At 40.6% G+C, this 26,400-nt stretch overlaps 1 protein-coding gene across 5 annotated transcripts in view; it reads right to left on the bottom strand.

The window, feature by feature from the left end:
- Window positions 1–201: 201 nt before the first annotated feature.
- The window catches only part of NPNT (nephronectin), a 74,429-nt gene continuing 48,230 nt past the window's right edge, over window positions 202–26,400 (bottom strand). For all 5 annotated transcript variants that reach the window (XM_060148549.1, XM_060148552.1, XM_060148550.1 and 2 more), the window contains 4 exons: window positions 11,181–11,267; window positions 10,597–10,695; window positions 3,189–3,445; window positions 202–1,802 (listed from right to left, as the gene is read on the bottom strand). In XM_060148549.1, the coding sequence (XP_060004532.1) occupies window positions 1,692–1,802; window positions 3,189–3,445; window positions 10,597–10,695; window positions 11,181–11,267 (554 nt within the window). In that variant the 3' untranslated portion in view covers window positions 202–1,691. The remainder of the gene's footprint in view (window positions 1,803–3,188; window positions 3,446–10,596; window positions 10,696–11,180; window positions 11,268–26,400) is intronic.

Genomic DNA, 26,400 nt, shown 5'->3' with positions numbered 1-26,400 from the left:
AATGTCTTTAACCATCTTAAATAGAAAAAAAAAGTTATCAAATTTTTAAAAAGCCTCAAAAAAAAATTCACACTTTTTCTTTTAGACAAAGAATTCTAACTTAATAACCGTCCCTGCCAGGAAATGCTCCCTCACACTCCAGTCTAAGCCTGTTTCCTCTTGTTCTATTCTCAGTGCATATGGAGAACAGCTGGTCACCATCCTCTCTGTACCAGCCCTTCATATACTTGAAAACCAGCAGTTGTTTGCCCCTCAGTCTTCTCTTCTCCATGCTGAATAATCCCAGTTCCTTTAACTTTTCATCATAGATCTTTTTTTCCAACCCTTTAATCATCTTTGTGATTCCTGGCAAAAACAGCAGAAAATAGTTTGATTACTTAATTGGAAATAAAGAAAAGCCTCAGGAATAAGTTGCCTTTTAAAAGTTATGTATTTTGTTTAAATCTAAAGGTAAACTTTGCAGGGAGGAAATATAGTTAGGGGTTCATAGATCTTAGAATTCCAATCTTGTCCTGTTGATTTAGTGTGTGTGTGTGAGAATCCCATTCCAGCACGTCCGATGCTTCAAAGCATGAGACTCGCTTCCCAACCCTTCCTGACACAACAGCACATAAGTTGTGATCTAGACCTGCCTAAATTTATACTCATTGAAAAGTCAGTATGAAAATCTATTTCAACGGAGCTTCCCCCATGTTTCCCCACACCAAGCTTCCACAAACAGAAGCTTTTCTTTGAAACAACCAGAACTTCCAAAAGCTTCTTACATATTACCAGAAAGAACCACGTTGTTATGGTAAAGGCTGTTGGTTTTAAAGTGTAACCTGAAACAGTGAGGGTTTTACATGTTAACTACAGTTTCCTGTCTATTACTTTGTAGTGATCAAACTCAAGGCCGTTAAAAAATTCATCTCCCTACAACCACAGACACCTCTTCCAATTTTCTCTTGCTGCCAATATAAGGTCATGGAACTGGATGCCATTCCACCATGTATTTTTTTTAACTCAAGAGATCATAAGCTGCCTTTCCCTTGCAACTAGAGTCTGTAAATATTAGGAACACATAACTACTTAATACCAATAACACATTTACACAAAACACAGTACTACTAACGAGGGATTGCGTGCCCACTCTACATAATTGTCTTTAAAAGAAAAATACAGATAACGAGAATAAACGCATCTTGATATGCTACATACCCTTCTTTTATAAAGTGAAAGTCAGAGTTCAGGTCAGACCAGAACTACCAAGTGGAGAGAAGAAACCAATTTCACAAGCACATTGTACAACGCATCTTAGGGGGAGTCAATACTACTCGTGGTACAACACTGAACAGATAACAGAATGGTCATTTGCACAGATTTCTTTTGAAAACTTCTCCTCTAATTTGCTACAAGGAACACCTTGTAACCAGGATGAAGGATGGTATAGGTCACACACACTGAAGGCCTTCTTAAGAGACAAAGGATGAAAGGTAACACCCAAAGATGGCTTTGGACACATCTACAGATGCCCCCCTGTATTTCAAGGAAGGTGTCACTGTTCACTGGGATTGCACAAAAGCAGGCCAGCAAGATGTGGGTCACCAACCAGACTTTCTCCTGACCCACTCTTCTCCTAGGCCTGATACGAGGGAGGAAAGGACAGGAGGTGAAGGTTGGAAAAAGAAGAGGGAGCAACACGGGGTTCATTGCTAGTTCTGGAGTTGCTCGCGTTCTTCAGAGCAGTGGCCTTTTTTCAAGCTCACATCATCCAATCCAATCTCCCCAGTGTGACCACGCCTTTTTTCACCTTTGAAGATGACCTAGGGAGAGAACGTACACACCAGTCAAGCCTCCTCTGCCCCTTTCCAATGCCTGCTCGTTTAGCAAAATAAAGACAAACTTTCCCCAAAACTATATAGTAAACTTACTTAACAGAAGGAAAGACTAGAACAGAGTTGCCAGTGTCAATGAGGCTTGCCTTCTGGTAGAAACTTAAGTCGTCAGTAAATCGTTAACCAGACCCCATTGCTCAGAATCAGTTACTCTTTAAAAAAGTCATTCTAAACAATGGACTACTTACATTTAGGAATGATTATGAAGTGGACACTTTTGTCAAAGATTACCAAGGTCAGAAGTAAAGAGTGTGATGGAATATAAAGGTGTAGAAATTAGGAGCCAAAGATCTGAAAGATCATAATCGTGCAGCCTATCTTAGATGTTTTCTAGTTCCTCCTCTGGGTTAATTTAATATAGTTTTGTTGCCTAAAATGGAATAGAATCAAACACCCTAATACAATCACAGTGTTGCTTCACTTACGTAAAGACCAAAATCTTTCCTGTATTTTATCTAACAGAAACCTATGTTAGGATGTGAAACAACTTATTTTTATATTTCCAAACAGTGTAAATATTAAGAAAAATTTTAAGAAAGAGAAACAGAGTAAAACAAAATCCAAGACTCTGATACAAGCTGTCTTCATGGAGTCTATTCTTTCTTTTAAAAAGTTTCTAGACACTATACCTATAGGTATAGAGGCAGAATTTCCTAACAACTGTTTTATTAGGATCAACATAAAGAAGACACTTTTTCCAAATACATTCACTATTTCAGTGGGGTGTTATAGATCATTTTATTGCTACCTATGACTTGATTACTTAGGATAAAATTTATATATTCAATCAAAGCTTTTCCCACCTCCTGTCCTGAATAGGATAATACTTTCCAAGCGTATTGTTCTAGTTTCCATCCAAGGCTGCTTAACTATGATCTCTGAGGCAAAGGGAAAACAAAGACTTTAAAGAAACATTTCCCCCCCAAAAAAACCACTTTAGGGTAACTCACGGTGGTCAAAGTTTGAAGTACAAGGAGTTTAAGGAAAAGGAAAAGCAGGTACCCCGCCACCACCCTTTGAAGTTTCTGTTAACTTTTTTTTTTCACTTTTTCAACTCCTACAATTTTTTTCATTAAAAATAGGGGCTACTCACCAGGGTGGGGAGAGTGACAGTGGTCAGACGTTGCCACGAAGAATGTGTACGAAGGGGCAGGGGGGTATAGAAAGAGGCAACGCATGGGGTCACCACGCCCGGCCAAGGCACAAGCCTTGCGCCTAAATTCAGGAAGAGACGGAGGCGTCCACCGCAGATCCCAGAGTTCTCCTCTGAAAGGAAACCCTCCCCGGTTCTGCCTCCCCGGCGGGTCTACTTACGCTCTTGACGTCAGCCCCTCGCAGGGTGATGCGCGTTTGCCTCCAGTTGTGGCCACCATTTCTTCCCCACAGGGCTGCTCCGTGGGCACCGTGTTTTCTCACAAACACCTGGAGCGTGCCGGAGTGCAGCCCCGTCACCTTGTGCCTGAACGACAGGCACAGGTCCCCTGAGTGTAGGAGGTGGCCGATGGGGAGCAGCAGGCGAGCGGCCTTTCCCGCCGGGCCTTTGGCTGCCGAGACTGTCAGATACTGTCCACCTGCAGGGGAAAAGCAGGGCCGTGTATGCGCGCGCCCAGGTCCCTGCTGGTGTGACGGCGGGGACGGGCATGTCGCTCCTCTTGTTTTAGTGAACTTCAGACGGTGCCGGTCATCAGTAAAGAATTCCAGGTTTTTGAAGGAGAAAAATAGGACTTAGGTCCATGGCTGTCTTAAATTCTATGGTTTTGTATTTACAGAAAACACTTCGCTCCTGAGGAGTCCAGATTATGCCAGGGACAGGCAATAATTAGTCATCCTAACACTATAAATATTTCCAGTTAAATATGATCAGACATACACACATTCCCCACCTCTTGATCTTCTTGCACCTAGAATTATACTGTCATGCTGGCTGGCTGGTATGGTGGTGAAGTTACCAGGGAGAATTTTCTAGGTGGATTTTCTGTCTCTTGGTAGTAAAGCAGATGGTGATTTAAAGGGGCACTAGATCTGTTTATTCTCGCCTCTCCCCTCTTAAAAAAAACCCAAAAAACTCTAAAGCACGGGTCCCCAACCCCCGGGCCACAGACCAGTACCGGTCCGTGGCCTGTTAGGAAGCGGGCCGCACAGCAGGAGGCGAGCGGTGGGCAAGGGAGCGAAGCTTCATCTGTATTTACAGCCGCTCCCCATCGCTCGCATTACCACCTGAGCTCTGCCTCCTGGTGAGTTGTATGATTATTTCATTATATATTACAAAGTAATAATAATAGAAATAAAGGGCACAATAAATGTAATGCGCTTGAATCATCCCCAAACCATCCCTCCTTCCCCAGTCCGTGGAAAAACTGTCTTCCGAGAAACCAGTTCCTGGTGCCAAAAAGGTTGGGGACCAATGCTCTAAAGGGAGAAGGATCCTTTAAAAACGAGTTTGCTGTGCTTCTCATACCTGACCTCAAGAAGATGCAGAAGTGTTCTGGAAACCTGCCACATCTGCCTGGAGCATCAATAATATTTGGAGGTAAGCAGTTTAAAAGATTTTTTATATAAATACAAATCCATAACAATATAATTGATATAGAAATTTTCCATTACACATACATGAACACAAAATGTTAGTAAAATCTTTCCCTTTGGAAAGGTCGCTTTGATGATGTCCTTGGATCCCTAGGGCTCCAGAGTTTGCTTCCCTCTATTGTTAGAGGAATTGCAGTTAAGGGGAAAAAAAAAGTTTGAGCAGCAGTGACGTGGGGGACGGTGCTTCTCAAGAGAAAGTTTCAAGTAGTAGTTTGAAACTCAGTCCAAGTACAAGTGACATTCCCCTCAGGCTGTTTTATTGCAGCCACCTGAAAAACACACTGTAGTCTCAACACTGACTTATCCATAGGAAAAATGTGGTTGGAATGCTGAACACCTGTAACTGTTTTGGTAGAAACCCCACTTATCTTTCATTGAAAAGCATTCCTTATGCTTAATCTGTACAAGACATGACAAGATTTGGGATGTCCTAGTCTTCAAGTGACTTCTCCTCTACCAAGTCTCCTCTGAGCCTTTAAAGGCCCATATAGGTGAGTTGTGTGTACCTGTGAGGGCCAGGTTCTGTACAAGGGCTCTCCAGGGAGCATCTCATTTAACCTTGCTAACAAGCCCTTGAAGTGAACACTTATTAGCTTCTGCATCTGCAAAACAAGCCTAAGGCTTTGAGAGGTGAAGTCACCCAAGGTGTCACCCAGCCAGTAGGCAGCAGAGTAACAGTTTGAGTTCAGAACTGCCTGAACCCCTATTCAGCACAGGAATCACTGGTTTACACACTTCTCTCCTGCAGTCAAAGAGACTGTGAACTCTTTGATGTCAGAGCCAACCTTTCTCCAAACCCCATTACACTCCTAGCGTATGGTAGGAGTTTAATGCCATTTGTTGAATAAATGACATTCCAAGAAGACAGCAAAAAACAACAGAGAAATAGATCCTGAGTCAGGTACTTGACTCACCAAAAACAAACACAGTTTTTTGTACTCCTTCCACCCCCGTCTTCCCCAAATTAAGCCAAACAATATTTTGAGCCAAAATATTTAGATGGATTTAGAACGTCTCCCCGTTAGTCAGCTTTTTGAATCATCACAGGTATTTTGGTTAAGACTAAGATATAAGGTTATTACAGTTAAACTGCAAGTTTTAAGAAAACAAGGATTATCTTAAATCCCCGTGGAATGTATATTAATATCACTATGCCAGACGCTGCCTGCAGCAAGACAACCTAACAAAAACCAAGACATCCTAATAAAAGAGTCAAATAATCACTTTATATAGATTTTTAAAACTCTATAAATGAGGTTACAATTGCTCTTCCCCATAGGGCTACTCTGTGGCCACTAGGATTTTTTTTCTTTTTACCATGAAGAATTCTTTCCCTTTTTAATAAATGGAAGTATTACAAAGTTGGAACAGTAGCTAAGGGAAAAATTGATCTAGCACTCCAAATTACCTATTAAATAAAAATTTCACTTGATTCCAAAATACTGGTTTAAATAAAAAATTACATATTTTCATGGATTCAGTTTAAAGCATCACAATATCTAAAGTTGTTTTTTTGGTAAATAATAGATCCTGTAACAGTTGCCAGACATATAGGTGATAAAATTTTAATTTCAAACATATATGAAATGATATCTGGACAGGGTTACTAACTGCAGCATTGTCTGAACTACCAAAAGGCTGGAAACAACTGAAACGTCCCTCAATGGATGTCTGGTTAAATACGTTTAAGAAGTGATGGAGTAACCGCCATTCATTTAAGAATGAAGGTGTTATGTATGCACTGATACAGAACAATCTTCGACAACAATGGCTAATACTATTTTAATGGTAACTCTATAGGACAGGGACTGCTTTAAATGCTTTACATATGTTTACTAGATACTACTGATGACCCCATTTAAGTAACCTGCTCAAGATCAAAGCTCATAAGTGGTGATGGTGGGTTTCAGCCCAGGCATTCTGGCTTCAAAGTCCACTCACATTTTTTTTTTCCCTTTGGAGTAAAATTGCTTTACAATGTTGTGTTAGTTTCTGCTGTACAGTGTAGTGATTCAGCTATACGTATACCTATATCCCCTCCCTCTTGGACCTCCCTCCCACAGCCCCATCCCACCCATTAGGTCGTCACAGAGCACCGAGCTGAGCTCCCTGTGTTATACAGCAGGTCCACACTCAGGTTAACTCTTAAGATAATATTGTTAAGTGGAAGAAGCAAGGTACAGAAGAGAGGGCTGTTGTGAGGAAAAATGGCTCTCTGGAAAGGTAACCAACAAACTGGTTGCATCTGGGGAGGATGACTGGGGCCCAGGGTTGGGAGGGAGCTTTTATTTTCACTGTTGATTTATTTTTCCATTTTCATGTATTTCAAAACAATGTTTCTTAATGCTGCAATAGACATAGTTGTACGTACACGCTGGCGTATTTTATATTTAAACGAATTCCTTGTAGCTACCAGTAGCCGACAGAGTGCTGAGTCGGTTGAGATTAGGGTTCCAGGAAAAGGGCCCCACGTTTAGCCTTGACACTACAGGAGAAGGGCGTGTGTTCAGGGCCACAGCTATAAGTCTGTAGCACATTATCACATCTGTCAGGAGCACAATTTTCCATTCCCTAGAGGATGGATTAATTTCACTATCTCGCAAGTAAGTTTAAGACTGAATGTGATAACAAAACCTAATGAGCACCAGGAAGGTGACTAGCAAATGCACTTATTTTGCAGCTGTTTCTCAAAGTTATAAGTTTGTTTAAGGGAAGGTTTTTTAGAGATATTAGCATATAAGAATATTTGCAAATCTGGATCTTGGATAAGAAATGCACAACATAAAAATCAAACGTGGAAATCCAAACATGTTCCTTTACAAATGGTATAATCTAGATAGAAACAAGCAAACTATTAGTCTGGTAGTTAAAATGATACACAAAAATAATTGATGAAATTGCTTATAGTCTTCTCTGGCCTTAGCATGAGATACATACATAACCCCACCTGAACTGCCTAGAAGAAAACTAGGCACGGAAAGTAAGCTTCATTAGCATTCTCCATCTGGATATGTCAGAATCTGTATATGGTTAGCACTCCCCGACATATTCTAAAAAGCCCGCCTACGATTCCGCCCTGACATAAGCTATGCCCTCCTACCTCTTCTAACTAAATCTCTGCCATCTTTGGTCTTCCCATCCATTCTCCAAGCTAGAACCCTGCTCACTGATACCTGGGACATTCCATTCTGAGTCAGAGGCTCCCAGAGCCGGTATAAGAGGCTTTCTAATCCACCCTTTGTCTAATTCTCAAAACAACATCTTGTCATATGTCACCCAGTCAAACATCTCCACCAACAGAGAGCTCCCTGCTTCCGTGGCCGCCTGATTTCTCTTTAGACAGCTCTGACTATGGTAAAGTTCTGAGAGTGAGCAAAAATCGATCCCCCTGTAGTTTTCACCTACTGATCCGACTTCTTATCCCCTTGTGATCATGGAACAACTGAGATAGATGTTGTCGGTCTTGTATTTGAAAAGCTGCCCCGCTCCATTATTGCTTCTCCAGGCTAAACATTCTGGGTTCCTCACCTGTTTTTCTACAGGCTCTGAGACACCTCTCCATCCAGGTCATTCTCTTTTGAGTGACCTACAATTACCTCTATACGTCTCAGACTGGTAAGAACCTACCAAAGTGTTTTTTCCGTGCTGGAAAAAATATCTGTTTCTATGGAGATGACCCAGCTTTGGGGCAGCAATGATACAGGGTTCACTCATATTGATTTATTACCCACAAAAAGTCTAAGTCTTTCACACTTTCTGCTAAGTCACATTTCCCCCTCCTACAGCTGTGTAGGTGGTTTCTCGACCATAAGCTACACCGTGTATTCATCCCCAGTAGATTTCACCCTCTTAAGTGGGACCCATTGATCTAATCTTTGCATGCTGTTTGTGTCAGCACACACAGTCGCTTTCTCCTCTGGCTTCACGTTAGCCACAGATTGGTTAGTATGCCTTCAATATCCAGTTCATCCACGTTATTGGTAAAAACCTGGAGCAACCCCAGAAGAGCATCCTTGAGGGGCCGGAGCCAATCACCAGGAGCTATCCAATCACAAGCAGCCACCACTTCCTTTCAACTTGTTCTGTATTATCACAGCCAAAGAACCATTTCAAACCTTTTTTTTTGTCTACCACTCTGTCAATTCTCTTCTCATTTTTCTATTGGAGGGCAAGTGGATTTGGGGTCACAACAAATTTAAACATTTACATATGTGACGAATAATAAAAACTGTTGAAAAGTACTAAATTGGTTCTAAAAGATAGTATTTAAGTTCTAAAGCTCAAACATTTTACATAGACTGTCTACAGAGAAGTGCAATGAATTCTTCCGACTTTAGCATGAATTATTCTCCCCAGTGTATACCTTACTTGAAAGAGTTATTCATTACAACCATGAACATATTCACCATTCTATCACACATGGCTGCTGAAGATCCTTCCTTCTGTAGCACACTACTCCAGGTCAGAGGTCGCTCAAATCTACAGGCCTGAGATCTGCTAATCGGATCATGCACACAACCAGGACACAGAGGCCAGACTGGGTAGTGAAAACCCCACAATTACGCTTCTGATGTTGTGGGCACTGAACTGCTGAGATGGCTGCACAGGCAGTACAGAGAGGCCTGGATGGGAAGTCCATTCTTTAGCTCTGTGGCCTTAGGAAACTGATGTAACCTCTGGCCCTCTGTGAAACAAAAACAATATTACCTGCTTCCCAGGGTAGATAAGAGGATTAGATAAAACTGAGATGATGAATGAGTCAGGACTGTAGCTGGTATTACATAAATGTTGGTTTCTCTCTTATTCACAGTTATCTATGATATTAATAATAATGTGGTCTGGCTCAGAGTTAACCTTAAATAAGTGAGAGGGAGAACATGAAAGTGAGAATGAGAGGGAGTGTACTGGTGTGTGTGCGTGTGGGGGGGGGCATTAAAAATTATTTTATAGTTAAAAGTAATCTCAAAACTCCTTTGAGTTTGTTGGATACTCATTTTTTAAAAGCTTACCTCAAATTTTCATTTTTTAATATCTCTAACATTTCAGTCTTAGGGGATCTAATGAATATATGTTTGCACGAATTCTTTAATAACTTGCTACTCAACATGTGCATTAAGGATGAGCCCTAAAATTATCCCCAAGGAGCGTGTGAGAAATGCATCAAAATCTACATTTTAACAAGGACTCCAGCTGACCTGTGTGCACACTGACTGTTGAGAAGAGCTGGTTTTAACAGAGCATATCCTCAAGTTAACTTTTACATGTTTTGTGCTCTATCTGTACACTTGGGATGGTATTTAGGAACTAGGCTTTTAAAAACAAATAACATACTTTTTCTTCATGTCTTGTATCTTTCATTTCTAAGTCTAGAATCAGGAGTATAAAAAGGAAAAAAAAGAAACCAAACTCCTCACCCTTCCATTAAGTTGGACTCACCCATATAAGATTTAACTACTACAGGGAGGGTAAAAAGCCAACAATAATATGTCGCTTTGCTTCCTGAAATAAGATGACAAAACATATTGTAAGTTCTGAAACTTTATAGATCCATAGGAAGTATGCAATTTAAAAGTCTTAGTTTTCCAAGGGACTATATTTAAATCTCCCTTTCTTATAACATTTTCTTGTGGAATAAGTGGTGGTAATTTATAACTAATTTCTCCAGCATCCAAATTAGACTGAAAATTAGACTGTGAGAGATATTCACAACTTCGCAGGAATTTCCACTGTCTCCTTCTGCTACATCTTAAAAAAGAAAGACATAATCAAGGAAACAACCACAGGCTACTATGATGGCTGCTGTACCACAATATTATTTTTATGCTTGGGAATGGGGCACTATACCTAACTTGGATATTATATTTTAGAATGAGTCTACATGTTTTATATATACAAAGCTTTTTTTGAGAGAAATTAGCTGGCCTTTTAATAAACTGCTTGTCTACTTAAAATTCTAATTGATAGCTAACAAATTCAGATCACCTAAAAAAACAGAAGATGAATGCTGGACAAGCTTTCTTTATCCTCTCTATTAAGTAAACACAGAGCTGCGTTATAGTATCCTTGATTAGCACAACTGGGTTCCTCAGATAGGATCCAGCCGAAATGTGTACTAGGGTTAGATGAATGGTTTTACCTGCTGGATCCCTCACTGGTTCCCAGTGCAAGTCACTGTCTTTTTCTCGGATCCATCCACAAAGCCCATGGTCAAAATTACAACTGTGTATCAGAACACCTGCAAGGAAATAACCAGAAACATGAGTAGACCACAAACCCAACAGCTAATGACAAAAATGAATCTGTGAACTAGGGATATCTGTACAAGTGTTCTCTCCTGTCCGCACTTAATTAACCCCCCAGAATGTCTCTTCATGAGATCAAAAGGAAATCACATGAATCCTTTCTCAGCACAATTGTGCATCAGTGCTCAGCTGTAAAAATAGAACACACAACTGTTGCCAAATTATGACCTTCTTACATCACTTATAAAAGATGATTTCCTCCTCAGCTTAAATGCTGCTTTTCTATATTTTTTTAAAAAGATAATGATGATTCAGTTTTTGCTCAACTGATTTAACTAGAGAGGAAACCAAGTGGTAAAAAAAAATGTATAATTTTCCCAGATGTAACCGAACAATCTACAATTTAAAAGTTATTTTAATGAAATGGAGGGAAAAAATAAAATGTCATCATAATGGTCCTAAGAATATAGGGATCTACCTGGATCGTCCTTTGCTTCGTCATCTGCACTGACTCCTCTTTCAATTTCAAATATTTCAAACAAGTCATTTGAAGGCTGCCGCGGAACTACAAGAGAGAGAGGCATTTTGTTTTGTTTTGATGAGGCATTGACAAAGAAGCATTACCTTTACCGATGGGGCAGGGGGAAAAGACCTAGATATTTCACTCATCTGGAAGAATCCAAAATATTTAATCACAGTTCACATGAAGATTCATGAAGTTTGTTCTGCAGAGATCTTATACTGTAACATTTATCTGGGTACAATTTTAAAAAATGGGTTTCAAAAGTTTCTAAAATTCAACATAAAATACATGAAAAAGTCTTTATCGGGAAAATACATTTTAAAACAGCTACCAATGGCGAGTAAAATATCTCTATGAAATTCTAAAACTTGTCTATGAAAGATACATTATGAACTCTAAATTAAGGCTGTTTTAATGGAAAACAAAATGCCCGTAATCGCAGCGAATGGTTTGACTTTCTAACCAAAACATGGACTCCTCTCCAGTGAACCCTACGTATGCTATGTCTTCTGGGCTTAAGCAGGTTCCTTGGCTCCTTTAAGATCAAATCCAAACTCCAAATTGCACAGCATTCACAATCCACCCCCAAAACTCACAGTACTGCCCAAATATGCCATTCATGTTCACGTCTCTGACCCCATCCCCAGCTTGGGACGCTCTTCTCCCTGGTAATTAACCAGCCAAACTTCCCCTCTCTGTTCAAGGGTCAGTGTAAATATCACTGACTGGGTGAAAACTTTCATGTTCGGGGCGAATTCAAATCTTCCCCCTTGTACTCTGATGGCTCATGTTTACACGCCTCTATTACACTCTTTCCTAAAGAACTGCAGTTATTTACACACGTGTGTCTCTCCCTCTGCTGGTCTCTGAGGTCCTGGAGGGCCTCGATCGTGTCTTACTCGTGTGGCATTCCCAGGGCTTGACCTAGTGACAGGCACTCAACAAGTGTTTATTGAATGAATGGGAAGGTCTTGTCACGTACTTTGTCAATCCTTTTCCTCAAATGAAACAAGTGGGACAGAGCTGAAAAATACACTTTAAAAATTGGATTCGTATAAATCATTATTTGCTCATTCATTCAATGTACATCTGATCGTCACCCATATGCCAAGCACTGGGGTAGGTCCCGAGGAGACAAGGTAAAAGGGTGAACAAGACCAACAAGGACCTGGCCCCTGTGGAGCTTGCATTCTAATGGGAGAGGCAAACATTAAACACGCAGATAAAAGAACACCACAACTCTAAATTCTGATGAAAACTAGGACGGAAAAACACCAGATGATGTCAGGGAGAATAGCTTGGTTGGGAGTAGGGAGTGTGTGAGAATGTTGGTGGTAGTGGAGGGGAATTCTTGGCCAAAGATCAGGGAATCCTCCCTTTTCTTTGCCAGAACTTAAATTAATTAGCTCTATTTTTATAAGGCAGGGAGTAAAAGATGTAGAACACCAAGGAACACACATTAGTCAAAAGGGTTCTTTTTCATTAATGTTCCAATTATTTTTAGCAGTAACTTTTTAAAGCAAGTAAACGAACCCATAATATTTGCACTGATTTTTTGAGCTTACTGCTTTTGAAGTTTTTCCTTTTTGTTGCAAAAGTCCAAACAGTGAAGTCCCTTCCTCTTCCACTTCCCCCACTCACATATACCCCTCTACACACAGCCTGAGAAAGATGAAAGAAGAGAAGCGGGTCAACGGACGAGATCTGGGGACACAGCCTGATCACAGGTGCCCTGGGAGAGGCAAACGGCCGCCCTCTTTTACACTCAGATGACTGACAGCAGTGACATCCAATTCCAGCTTTCCTTTCCTCACTTGGAGCTCTGAGAGGGAGACCGCCTCCTATTTACTAGAAATATTACAGAGTTGTAGGCATACATGCTTCATTTCTCATGACAGAGAAAGTTAAAACACACACACACAACTCTATAGAACAACACTTTTTTGTTCCCTTCTCTTGTTGTAACTTATAGAAATCATCTCTGGATTGTAATAGTTCAAATCTTACAGTACCATACTTTAGGGGCATTATGATGGTTTCTCAGCACCCTCTTCTCCAAGTGAAGGATGGTCAAATGGTAAATGGAGTCTTGGTGCAGAGGGAGAGGATCCTAAAAAGGTTTCCTGGCACAGGGACCTGTTTTATAAAAGATCAAGGACATCCTCTCTGAGCAAGCACCATTCAGTCTGAGAGTGAAAGAACATGGAACCTTCCAAGCAAAAAGCAAAGTGCTGGAGTGGGGGAAGACGGAGTATTTCAGGCAGTAAGTACAAAGACAGTGCTCGGGAACATTAGAGAAAGGAGTTCACAGTGTCTGGAGGATGCTCAGAAATGAAGAAAGTGGGATGGGAGGAGGTTAAAAGGAAGGAATGAGACCACATGTTTGGAAAACAGTCACCCAGAAAATTAGTTATCTAACAACTCGCAAAGTGCCAGATGGTTATTAGTATTTTAGGCACTTGGTTTCCAAGAACCTTTTAATTTAGCAGCGGACGATCGTGCACACCTTCATTGCAATTCACTGGGAAACATGCCAAGGAATTTAGACCTGAAATGCTCAGCAGCTATTAGTTCTTACAATTTTGTGTGCTCCAGTCTGTAGCTCTGCCAAAGTACTGAACGAATCCTCCTTCCTTACGCATACCAGTATGGACTGGTAAGCATCCCACTGACGTGTCAAGAGAAGGTTCACTACTCACTCCCTGGTATGTTTTACAGTTTATATAAAAATATTAAGCGAAATAATTTCCACTATGTACAAGAGAAACAGGTGAACAAACAAAAAAAAAACAGACTAGAAAAAACAGTGATAAGAAATACACTCCCACACTTCACACTTATATGGTCGATTAACATATGACAAAGGAACCAAGACTATACAATGGGGAAAGGACAGTCTCCTCAATAAATCATGTTGGGAAAACTGGACAGCCACATGCAAAAGAATGAAACTGGACACAAAAAATGACAGAATGGGCTAAAGACTTGAACGTAAGACTTGAAATCATAAAACTCGTAGAATAAAAACCACAGGCATTAAGCTCCTTAATGCTGGCCTTGGAGATGATTTCTTTAGATCTGACACCGAAAGCAAAATGAATAAGTGGGACTACATCACAAAAAACCTTCTGTGCAGGAAAGGAAATGATCGACAAAAATGAATGGGAGAAATATTTGCAGATCATTTATCTGGTAAGGAGTTAATATCCAAAATATATAAAGAACTCATACAACTCCATAGGAAAAAAACAATCTGATTAAAAAAATGGGAAGATCTGAAGAGAGATTTTTCCAAGGAAGATATACTAAAAGTACATGAAAAGGCGCTCATCATCATTAATCACCAGGGAAATGCACACCAAAACCATGATGAGATATCACCTCACATCTATTAGGATGGCTACTATCAAAAAGACAGTGGGCCCCGGAACAACACGAGTTTGAACTGTACGGGTCCACGCTTATGCATATGAGTATTTTTCACTGAACATGTGCAACAGATCCACCACACCGTCCACAGCTGGTTGAATCCACCACATGATACGGAACCTTGGATGGGGTGGATCAAATGTAAAGTTATATGCAGATTTTCAACTGTGCAGAAGGTTAGTACTCCAACCCTTGAACAACTCAGGAAATTGACTGCCCAGGAAATAACAGATGGTTATTTGCATGCGGAGAAAAGGGAACTGTCATGCACTGTTGATGGGAATAGGAATTTGAAAACGTTATGGAGAGTCCTCAAAAAATTAAAAATAGAACTAATGCGTAATACAGCAATTCCACGCTTGGGTATATATCTGAAGAAAGTGAACACACTAATTTGAAAAGATATATGCACCCCTGTGTTCACTGCATTGTTTACAACAGCCAAGACATGGAAACAACCTAAGTTCCCATCAATAGATGAATGGGAAAAGAAGTGGTGGTATACACATACACATAATTAAATGTTCCTCAGCCATAAGAAAGAATGAAATCCTGCCATTTGTAACAACATGGATGGATCCTGACGGTATTATGCTAAGGGTATTATTATGGCAGACAGAAAAAGACAAATACTGTATGATCTCACTTATATGTGGCATCTAAAAAAAAGCTCATAGAACAACAGACTGGTGGCCGCCAGAGGCAGGAGGTAGGAGGTGAATGAAGTGGGTGAAAGGGGTCAAAGGGTACAAACTTCCAGTTATAGGTAAATTATGAGGATGTATAATGTATGCATGGTGTAGTTAATAATACTGTGTTGCATATTTGAAAGTTACTAAGAGCAAATTTAAAAGTTTCCAATCACAAGAAAAAAAAATTTATAACTATGTTTGGTGACAAGCGTTAACTAGACTTATTGTGGTGATCATTTTGTAACATATGCAAATATGGAATCATATTGTACACCTAAACCGATGTAATGTTACATGTCCATATACATCAATAACAATAATAAAGAAATACACCAATATGCTAATAAAAGTAGTCTGAGTACTGGAAATAAAAGTAATGTTTTATCATTTATTGGTTTGTCTTTTGTAGTTCTGTATTTTTTAAGATTGTTTATAAAAAGGATTTCTATTATGAAAGAAAAAGTACCTAAAACATTGAAAGAAAAGAGAGTTCTGTCAGAGTATATACACAGTCTCCTACCCCATAGCAGCTATATGTCTGTTATTTGAATTTTGATTGCTCAAAGAGAACTTTGGTTTTTTTTTGCGGTACGCGGGCCACGCACTTCTGTGGCCTCTCCCGTTGCGGAGCACAGGCTCCGGACGCGCAGGCCCAGCGGCCATGGCTCCCGGGCCCAGACGCTCCGCGGCATGTGGGATCCTCCCGGACCAGGGCACGAACCCATGTCCCCTGCATCGGCAGGCAGACTCTCAACCACTGCGCCACCAGGGAAGCCCCTCAAAGAGAACTTTGAATAGTCTTGATACCTGTTATTAAATGTGAGGCTATGAAATTGAGATGTATTTATGAAATTCAAACATATTCTTTGATTCACTGCAGAAAATGCTAATTAAAATACATGACTAGCCTTATCTAAAAATAGAATTATAACCGGGAGAGATGCTAACACACACACACATATATTTATAAAGACAAACACATATCTGATATTTTCTGTAGTTGGACCATTAATCCTTAGAATCAGAATGGTATAATTTTAGAGATTAGAAAAGGATAAGAGAAATGCTAACAACACAGTTCCTCTACCATCTGTCTGTCCATCCTCCCTCCCTCTATTCCATCCACTTATTCATGCTCTCAATCAAGAAACTGACCATCCACTGAGTACGAGGCACTGGGCTCACTTTTGTGAAGCAATGAGCATACTCTTTCCTTCATGGGATCTACATTCTAGAGGTGAAGAGAGACATCTAACAATCTCCCATGTAATGAATGCTTTAAAGGAGAACTAGAGGATGCTATGTGAGCTTTGGTGGTGAGGGGGAGAAGGGGGGCTGTCTAAGCTAGCCCAGGAGGAAGATGCGTGAAAATCTCTGAGAGGTGCTGCTTACACTGCGACCTGAAGGATGAGTCACTGAGCTAGCGCCCTAGAGAGTGAACGGGTGTGAACTCAAACATCATTCTACGTGTAGAGCTCACAGGGGGAGAGGAAGGGGGAGGGAAGGAGGGAACCAAATGAAGCTGGAGATGCAGGCAGACGTTGCGGGGCCTTTTAAAGCTCTGTAAATATCGTGGACTTTCTTCTGGCGGAAACTGGAAGTCTCAAAGATTCTAACAGAGGAGCGCCAAGATCAGGTACATCATTCTGGCTGGAGCACAGAGAATGAACAGGAGGGAGGAGGGAGTGGCTGTCAGAGAGCAGTTATGACCAAAATTAACATAAAAAAAAGAATGTTCATATACTCTTTAGAAGATTTCCTAAACATTTTTCTCCCATTAGTTAATGTTTCATCCACCAAGACGTATGTCTTATAATCTTCCGCATGAACTAAAACACAGGGAACGTACAGGCACCGAAGCCAGCAGACAGCTGGATAAAAACGTGGTTGGCTGGGGCTCAGGGGCCCAGTACGTTCCTAGTGGCTGGGGAACCCGGAGCCCTGGAGCCTGTGAGAAGAATTGGCTACACAGATAAGCAAGAAACTTCTTAAAAGGAACTCCATCCCAGAACATTCTATTAAATATATTTTCTCCAGGGATATAATATTAATATATAGCCTGTGTTCATGAATGAAGTTTCCCAAAGAGTCGACTGCATATTTTTACCAAAAAGCATTAAAAGTAAGCACAGTGAAGTAAATGTAAATATTATCACACACATCTCCCACTGCCAGACTTCTTCCAAACAGTAAGTACTATAGCAGAATGTAAGCACAATTTATTAAAGGTAGGTTTGCAAATTCTGTTTCTGTTCTAGGGTGGCTCCCATGACATTACCCAGGCCAGCTCTGGCATTTGTTGTTGGACTAAAAGATTAAAGATAACACGGTCTTAAATTCTTTCTATGCTTAGGGATTTAGTTCATCTGAAGAGAATGGTATGTATGTAACTTTCCTAATATCCTGAAGGCTCTTTCTGGTGGCGAAATTTAGAGATGACAGAGTGGGGATGAGTGACTAGGGTTTTAAGAGGCCACCTCTTGCATCTCCCCTCCACACCGCTTTCTCTTCTCCTCCTCTCCCTCTGCCCCCTCCCTTTTCTCCTCTGCCCCTTTCTTTCCCTCTCCAGATGAAGAACATACACATTACAGCTTTAAATTACCAGAGAGAAGCAAATAAAAAGATTGGAAAAGAGACTCTGACATTTCCTTAACTACATTAGATAGAAAATTCCCAGCCATCTACTACTGATTACTAGCAAAAAGCAAAAGCCTGCTGGGCTCAACAGAAATAAGCCCTTGTGTGCTTAAGCTTTCACTGTGTAGGAAAAATCCAAAAAGTTCAAAAGACACCTTTGGGCTGAGAGTAAAGAGCAGAACTGGGAACAATTATATCTCTAGTGAAAGGTGCAACCTACACACAGCTAATAATAATGAGCCCCAATTTGTGACTCCCCTCTCTCTCTTCTCATAAAGTTTCAGGACAACTTGAAGCACTGCCTGGAACAATTGCTAAGTGTGGCCATAAAGGTGATGACTCAACTTTTCTAGATCAGGAGATCATTTGACAGGGAACGTGGAGGGAGAGAAGAAGGAAGGAGACGAGAGAGGGGATGCAGGGGCGAGGCAAGAGATGGCATCTTAGACCCCTTGTCTTTCATCCCCACTCTGTCATCTCTAAAGATCCCTGGGTTTTGCCACCAGAACTGTTTTTATCCCCTTGCCCTCTTCTAAGCCAAAGGAAGTCAGAAGGTTAGGCGCTGTCAGGACTGAGTCCGAGTACTGGAACGGAACGCAGGCGGTACCACAGCCGACTATTTGACTACAGTACAGCTGCTTGGGTGAGTGCGGCACGAACACCCCCGAGGTGACACAGGTGACACCTGTGGGGGACAGGTGTCAATGCCCTCAGGCCAAATGAATCACTTTAGAGGAAGAAAGGAAGCTTTTATTTCTGATACTTATCAGACCCATCATGTATGTTTCTCATCTAGACAGATTCATCTCTGAAAAGGCTGTTGTTACTATTTGCTCGGTAAAGAAGTTGAGGTGATGCTGTCTCTGTTTTAACATCACAACTGTTCAATTAGGTACCGTAAACCCCTAAATAAAACAGGATGTTCCAATTATTTGGTCGTAAGTAAAGGGTCTATAAAATAGCAGCCTTCTATTTTCATTTTCTCTGCTCCCCTAATAGCTCATACTTGCAAATCAATTTGTTTCTAAAGGATCTGGTTAGCCAAAAATATCATTTAAAATATTGTGAACATTAAAACTGTAATGAACCATAATAAAAAGCATCAGAAAAATATAAACTCAAAACCAGAACACAAAATAGGGCTGTGTTTTTATGAGTTAAGTAGGAAATGTTATCATTACCATATAAATGAATTCAACAACATCAACAGAAGTAGTATAGCTATTGAGTTCTTATTATATGCCAAGCACACTCTCACCTAATTTTCACAACAGCCCAATGTAGTAGATACTATTATTATCACAACTTACAGATGAGGAAACATAGGAAGATTTAGTAACATGCCCCAAATCTCAGAGTGGCTATGGCACAATACTTTTCATTACAACTCTATAGACTAATGTGCATAAAACTCAACAAAAAATCTGATTTCTGACTTTGGTCACGTTCACTAAGAACTCAATTTATACTTTCTGGAAAGAGCTATTTTTTTCTTTACCAGCCATCATAGGATCCAATTAAAATATACATAAAATGCCTTGAAAACTTTCAGAATTCACAGCACCAGAATCTGACCTACAAGCAGTCCTTCAAAACCCTTGCTGAAGTTTCATCTTCAGGGAGATGTCAGGCATCTTCTGGGAGATGTCAGGCATCTTCTCAGGGTCTCTCTAGGCCTTACGGTTTACTAGAAAGCAAACTAGTTTGAAGACCTGTTCACCACTCAGCAGAAACAATCTTTTCACTCATCACCACATAGAATCAGAAAAGATCGTATTTCCATGACTAAGCACAATGTGATCACACCAGCCAGACTGTAAAATCCGTAAAAGGGAAATGAGAGAAAAAAACCTGTGGACCGCAGGCAGCAACGCAGCAATCATTAAAGTGCAAACAGTTTTGTTCTTACTGGTGGTGCTTGGAATTTCAACACATTCTCATGAACATCACAGCAACCATGAGTCTGGTTTCCTGATATGGCCACTCATAAGAGCACCTGATACGTATTACAATGTATTCTATAATCTTTACTCTGCAACACTTTTTTTCTTTATATGACCCAGAGGCTATATGCTATATTTTAGGCACAATTTTAAACAACCCACATCTGGCTAATTCTGCCTCCATTCAAGACATGGTTCTGCTGGGTTGGAGCTGCCATTATTGGTTTAGAGAGCCTTACACTTCAGTGTAGTCAGCAGATCAGCAGTGTTACTTACTTCTGAGCTTGTTAAAAATGCAGAATCTCAGGCCCTAACCTAGACCCACTGAATCAAAGTTTTCATTTTAACAAAGTCTCTGTGTGACCTGTACACACACTAAAGACTGAGATGTACGTCCCTAGAAAGTCCGATTTAGTAAGTTGGTGGTAGAAATTTGGCATCTACATTTTCAATAGGCAGCCTAGGTTGTTCTGGTTCAACTGAGCTTCTGATAATACTTTTCTACTTCCTGATCCAAGTGCTATTATATTCTTTGCAGAGCTTCCTAGCTAAAACTGGACAGATCTGACGTGCTCAATTGTAAAGAAATTTTGAAAGGTTAAAAATAAGTTAAAACTTTGAATGAATTTTTTAAAACCAGTAAGTTCTAAATAAAGTTAACATGATTCACAATCAGAATCCCCGGGGTACTTTTTCAAAACACACAACTCAACTCTCCTGCTGGGACAGCGGGATTCTATTACCCCTGGCCCTTCTCCTAAGGGTTGACTACTATAATAAATTACTGTGACCAGTGACACTGGGAATGGGAAGATTAAAAATCACTGCATGAGGATAACACAAAGACAAGGAAAATCACCTCAAATATCAACAGCTGGATAGATCCATGGTTACTATTTTGGTCTTTTTCCTTCCAGACTTTTATATTCATCCCGACATATGAAGACATGTATTTTACACGTAATTGGGATCAAATGGTATGCACAGTTTTGTATATTCTTTTCACTTAACATTTTTATAACCTAGGTAATTTCCCAAGTCATTAAACATTTTTTTAAAAAAAAAACATTACTTCATACTATTTCATGGTATTGCTAGACTGGAATTGCATTTTCCCCTAATGTCCTTTACTTTGGATTCTACATAATGTTTTTCTTATGTTCTCTGCTCTGGGATAGCTCCTACCTGCTCTTATACCAGATTTTTATCTTTGGTGTTCACCTGGTCTCCAACTTTTTAGCAATCCCCTACAGCATACCTCTGGCGTCCAGACAGGCAGCCCACCAGTTAAATCTGCCTTTCTTGCTCTAAGTCTGCCCAGCCCTTTTCTGCTCTCCCCTCCCCTCCAGGCTCTTCCAGAGTCCAAGATCAACCCACTGGTCTCAGAAACCATGCAAATGAGAGCCAATGGTAGAAGGCTATTCGATTTGTGGAGCATGGTCCCTATAATTCTTAGTTCAGCCCAGCCTGACCTGAAGTGGGTTATAATAAACTCTAATCCCAACAGTTAAATAAATCCAGTTAAATCCACTCAGGAAATGACGCACATTATATACCTCTCCAAGAGATTCACAGTGACCATTAGCGTATTGAAAAGTCCCACACTTAACAAACCTATTTAAGTGGCTAAACCAAGGGTCTCTTAAATTTATTTGACCTCAGAACTTTTTTAGGCATACACTTGCATAATATTCCAGAGAACTAATGTTCTATGAAACACACTTTAAGAAGCACTGGTCTGTCCCATTAGTGAAGGAACAAGAATTTCATGCTATATCAGGTAACTTTAGTGTTGCTCAAATCACGCCTATAGGACTAGCCCTGAAAATACATCTGGTTAGAATTCTGTTCACACAATCTGAAAAACCTAGGGTTCCTCAAGTTAAAATTATTTTTAAAACACATGTTTAATATTTCATATCATACATAAAAAGTCATTTCCTTAATCATGTATTATTTAAATGCTCCTGGGACTTCCCTGGTGGTGCAGTGGTTAAGAATCCACCTGCCAATGCAGGGAACACGGGTTTGAGCCCTGGTCTGGGAAGATCCCACGTGCTGCGGAGCAACTAAGCCCATGTGCCACAACTACTGAGCCTGTGCTCTAGAGCCTGTGCGCCACAACTACTGAGCCCGCACGCCATGACTACTGAAGCCCGTGTTCCTAGAGCCCATGCTCCGCGACAAGAGAAGCCACCACAATGAGAAGCCCGCGCACCACAATGAAGCCCGCGCACCACAATGAGAAGCCCGCGCACCACAATGAAGCCCGCGCACCACAATGAATCGCTGCAACTAGAGAAAGCCCGCTCACAGCAATGAAGACCCAGCGCGGCCAAAAATAAATAAAATAAATAATAAAAGTGTAATAGAAAAATTATTTGAGCTAGTTTCAGGAGCTAGGAAATATATACTTTGAAACATTATCATCATTTTCCTTCTCACTAACTTTGACTTTTCAGATTTAATAATCCACTGAATAGAATATCAATCTCCAAAAACGAAGGGAGGAAAGGGAGAGAGAGAGAGAGAAAGATGGTGGAAGCACAATTAAAAACCTCCCCATATTATAAAAATAAGTCACAATCAGGAAAGAATATTTTTTATTTCTTAAATATAGATTTAATGCATTACTAAACTAGCTTGTGTATGGAAATTGATTACCTGATGATAATTTTTATTTTAAAATGTCAAGAGTGATTGATCTAATCATTCATTTCTATGTCCCACAAATAGTATTCAATTGCTGATTATGTGCCAGGCATTATTCTAGGTTCTTGAAATATACCAATGAGCAAAACTGAGAAAGACCCCTGCCCCTCAAAAAGCTTATATACCGAGAAAGACCCCTGCCCCTCAAAAAGCTTATATTCTAGTCAGAAGAGACAAAAAGAGACATTATAAATAAGTAAACAAGATAGTATATAGAAGGTGATAAATGCTATTTTTAAAAACAGTAGAGAGTTGTGAGATCATGTGTGCTGGCAGTGGCTGCAGAGGTCACAGTATTGAAGAGGGGGGGTCAGACTGGCCTCACTGGCAAGTTGAGATGTGCATGAAGAGGTGAGAAAGTGAGACAAGCTGATAGCCGGAGGAAGAGTGTTCCAGAAAGAGGGAAGGGCTGGAGCAAAAATCCTAAGATGGGAGAAGCTGGAGGAACAGCGAGGAGGCTGGAGTGAAGTGAATGAGGGGAAGAGTGCTAGGAGATGTGATCTGAGGACTTTGGAAGCCGCCGGGAGGGCTTCTGTTCTCACTGAAGGAAGTGGGTGCTAATGCAGAGCTTTGAACAATGACATCTCGTTTAAGTTTTAAAAGATGACTCTGGCTGCTGGGTTGAGGAGAGACAGCAGAGGGACAAGGGTGGGAGCAGGCAGACCAGCTGAAAGGCTACCTCAGTACAGATCCGCGGGTCCTCACCCATCATTCTCAAATCCAAAAGCTGCTTCCATAAACTCATTAGGTGGCAAATCTAACCTTCACTTAACCTAACTTAAATGGCTTTAGTAGCCAAATTAGTGTAAATATTCATGTTTCCCTGTAGAAACATTAATATGCTTCAGCGTGTGCTATACAGCAAATGCGCCTTATTACTTTTCTAAAATCTAAAAAAATGCTCTATTACGTATCTGGAAAAAGGATTTTGGACCTGTACACCAGGGGGAAGTATGGCCTGGGCCAGACCGGTAGCCCTGGCGATGGTGAGCAGTAGGCACACTTCAGATATAATTTGAAGCCAGGGCTGACAGGATTTCCATACAGCTTCAATGTGGGTATAAAAAGTAATTTAAAATGACTCCAAGTTTTTTGGCCTTAGCAATTGGTAGGATGGAGGTGCTATCTCCTGGGGCGGGAAAAGCTGTGGGTAGAATGTGTTTGGGGTGACGATCAGGAATGATTAGACAAGTTGAGCTTGAGACATGTATCTTCATCCAACTAGAGCAGTTAAACAGGCAGGTGATATACAAGTCTAGAGTTTGGGGAGAAGTCTGGGCTAGAGATGTACTTGTGGTATAATTGTTTTTCTTCCTTGATTTCCTTTTAGAATATCTTTATAGTCTTTTCTTGGGGGACAATACATACCTACACACACACACACACACACACACACACACACACACACACACACACATACACATCACAGAGGAAAGTTCTGTTTAACAACCTCTTCCATTAAACATATATATATCTTTCAATGTAAAGAAAAACACAACTGAAGTATGGGGCTATTTGGAGACTGCTCAACAGTGGCTGTAATTAACATCACCTGAAAATTCATGGAATGAGGAGAGCCAAAGTCTACTCAGACCAGTGGAGAACAAGGATGGCTTAAGAAATTATTATGCCAGAAATGAAGAAAACAGTCAATGAATAAATGGCGTTGAACTAAAATAGTGCTAAGGTTCCTTTCTGTTTTCACAATGAATAAATACTAGTTATTTGTTCTGAATTAAGAACAGAACCACTCTCTTATTTGGAATATATGCTAAAGTCTCCAGACAGCAAATTAAGAAGTGTCCAAAATAATCCTCATCCATGCTGACATGAACCAGCAGCTAGGGCTGAAGATGAAATGAGGGCGGAATTTAATTTTTGGCAGGAATATCCAGAGGCAGCAATGCTATCTGTGGCATGCAACAGCCTTGGCATGGAATCAAGGTACTTCTTTCCCAGGGCATGTCTTTAAGATCACACTCTCTTAGAACAAGTGCTCTCAAACATCATCGGAACTCCGTGTCTCCCCAGTTTCATCCTGCTAAATTCTGTTGGTGAACTTCAATGTTATTTATTTATTTATTTATTTTTTGTGGTACGCGGGCCTCTCACTGTTGTGGCCTCTCCCGTTGCGGAGCACAGGCTCCGGACGCGCAGGCTCAGCGGCCATGGCTCACGGGCCCAGCCGCTCCGCGGCATGTGGGATCCTCCCGGACCGGGGCACGAACCCGCGTTCCCTGCATCAGCAGGCGGACTCTCAACCACTGCACCACCAGGGAAGCCCTTCAATGTTATTTTTAATTCGTATGTGTGTTGGTATAGAGAGGAATAATGGGAAGCAAGAGAAACTTTTAAAAAGAGAACACATTAAAAGGCTCAGAAAGAGGTCGAAAAATTACAAATTTTGTTCTGGTAATAAGGGAACAACCTCTTCCTCCTTCAGAACTTCTCCTTTACCTATAGCCTCTATCACCATTGGTGGTACCCAGTCACCCATTAAAAATCTGGAATCTTTAAATCCAACCTAGCTCCAGTTTAGATTTAACCACCAGCTTACAGTAAATACAAGGGGTAGCTGTCCAGTTTTTCTCATCAATCCTTGGCTCAAACTGCCAGTTTGTTGGCAGTTTATTGCACATGCTGTGCTGCTTCCTACACTTGTGCCTCTGTTGTGTGGTCCCCGTGAACTATAATGCCTCCCTTTTTTCATCCCCTTTGCCCCATTTCACTCAAGAAGCCTCCCCACTCCCCAAACTGTCCCTGGCCAAAGATGGGTTAGGCACCCTTTCTCTCTACCCCCATAATGTCCCACACAAATCTCTCCCACTAACACAGTACCACAGTTATCTTCGGGGCAACTGTCTTTTCCACCAGACTATAAGGTTTTCTGTTTTACCTTTGTAAGCCCAATGCCTAATATAGGGCCTGGCATTCTAAAACACACTAAAAATGTTTACTGATTGAATGAATGAACACTCAGATTAAAAGTTACATGGCACGTGCTACATTAAGCTCCCCATCTCTAAGAGTTTTCAAGTAAATATGAATATGTTAGAATTCTCATACTGGATAGAAGCTGTGATCTACTATATAACTTTGTGATACTCCTTCCATTTCTATTCACATTCTTATTTGCCCAACTGACTGGCTTCTATATAGCTCTTTACAATATTTCACAATAGGGATATATAACTTACACTTTGTATCTATGAGTTTTATTCTTATTCAAGCCATGGCCTGTGGTTGAAATGCCATCATAAAAAGCTTATTAAAAATGTGCTAACACAAAAGACCCCAAATAGCCAAAGCAATCCTGAGAAAGAAGAACAAAGTGGTAGGCATCACACTTCCTGATTTCAAGCTATACTAAAAAGATATAGTCATCAAAGAGTATTGTACTGGCATAAAAACAGACACATAGACAAATGGAACAAAATCAAGAGCCCAGAAATAAACCTAAGCACATGCGGTCAAATAATATTTGACAAGGGAGCCAAGAATACTCAAGGGAGAAAATTCAGTCTCTTCATACATGGTGCTGGAAAAATTGGATAGCCACATGCAAAAGAATGAATCTAGACCCTAAACTTACACGACTCACAAAAATTAGCTCGAAATGAATTAAAGACTTGAACATAAGACCTGGAACCACAAAACTCCTAGAAGAAAACGTAGGAAGAAAGCTCCTTGACATGGGTCTTGGCAATGATTTTTTGATATGACACCTAAAGTACAAGCAATAAAATCATAAGTGGAATGACG

The sequence above is a fragment of the Lagenorhynchus albirostris genome, chromosome 4, assembly GCF_949774975.1.
Source record: "Lagenorhynchus albirostris chromosome 4, mLagAlb1.1, whole genome shotgun sequence".
In the NCBI taxonomy this organism is placed as follows: Eukaryota; Metazoa; Chordata; class Mammalia; order Artiodactyla; family Delphinidae; genus Lagenorhynchus; species Lagenorhynchus albirostris.
Note: the sequence above shows the minus strand (reverse complement) of the source record. Positions and strands in the feature narration are given on the sequence as shown.